Here is a 695-nt window from a genome sequence, read left to right as displayed (position 1 = left end):
AAAAAAAAAAAAACAATGGAAACAACGATAATAATCACATGCAAATAACGAGACAAAAAAAAAAAAAAAAAAAAAAAAAAAAACAACATATATATATATATAATGATAGAAAGGACACAGAAAAAAATTATCAACAATAATAACAAAAACACACACGCAAACTTACCCCTACACTACACCAGCATAAAACTGAAATACTGAGTAGCCATGTTGCCTTTCTTGCCGCCATCTTGAAAGGTTGGGGTCGGCGTGGGGGCGGGGGGGGGGGGTCCCTTGGAGTGGGGTTTATTGCAATAACATCTTAGTAAGGAACCTGGCTGTGGAAGAGGAAGGTCATGCTATTAATCATATTTTTTATAATGCTCTAAATAATGACTAAAGATAATGAATACAGAAAAAATAATCGACTGTGATCGTAATAAGGATGAAAACGATTACGATAATATTGATGATAACAGTAAAGAAGACAGAGATAGAGATTAAATTATGTTAGTGATAAGAAAAACTGCAATAACAGGAACATCAATAGAAATGATAACAATGATCTTAGTAACAATACTGATGTTAATAGTAGTAACAATAATAGTATTGATGACATTGATAATAATAGTAATAATAACAATTATAGTGATAATAATAACATTGATAATGACAATAATAATGATAATAAATAAATATGATAATAATAATAATAA

The 695-nt window shown here is 29.1% G+C and overlaps 1 protein-coding gene across 2 annotated transcripts in view; it reads right to left on the bottom strand.

The window, feature by feature from the left end:
* The window catches only part of LOC125031725 (A disintegrin and metalloproteinase with thrombospondin motifs adt-1-like), a 39,222-nt gene extending 38,936 nt beyond the window's left edge, over positions 1-286 (bottom strand). For both annotated transcript variants that reach the window (XM_047622649.1, XM_047622650.1), the window contains exon 1: positions 167-286. In XM_047622649.1, the coding sequence (XP_047478605.1) occupies positions 167-229 (63 nt within the window). In that variant the 5' untranslated portion in view covers positions 230-286. The remainder of the gene's footprint in view (positions 1-166) is intronic.
* Between the last annotated feature and the right edge of the window lie 409 nt (positions 287-695).

This window comes from Penaeus chinensis, chromosome 13 (genome assembly GCF_019202785.1).
Source record: "Penaeus chinensis breed Huanghai No. 1 chromosome 13, ASM1920278v2, whole genome shotgun sequence".
Taxonomy (NCBI): Eukaryota; Metazoa; Arthropoda; class Malacostraca; order Decapoda; family Penaeidae; genus Penaeus; species Penaeus chinensis.
Note: the sequence above shows the minus strand (reverse complement) of the source record. Positions and strands in the feature narration are given on the sequence as shown.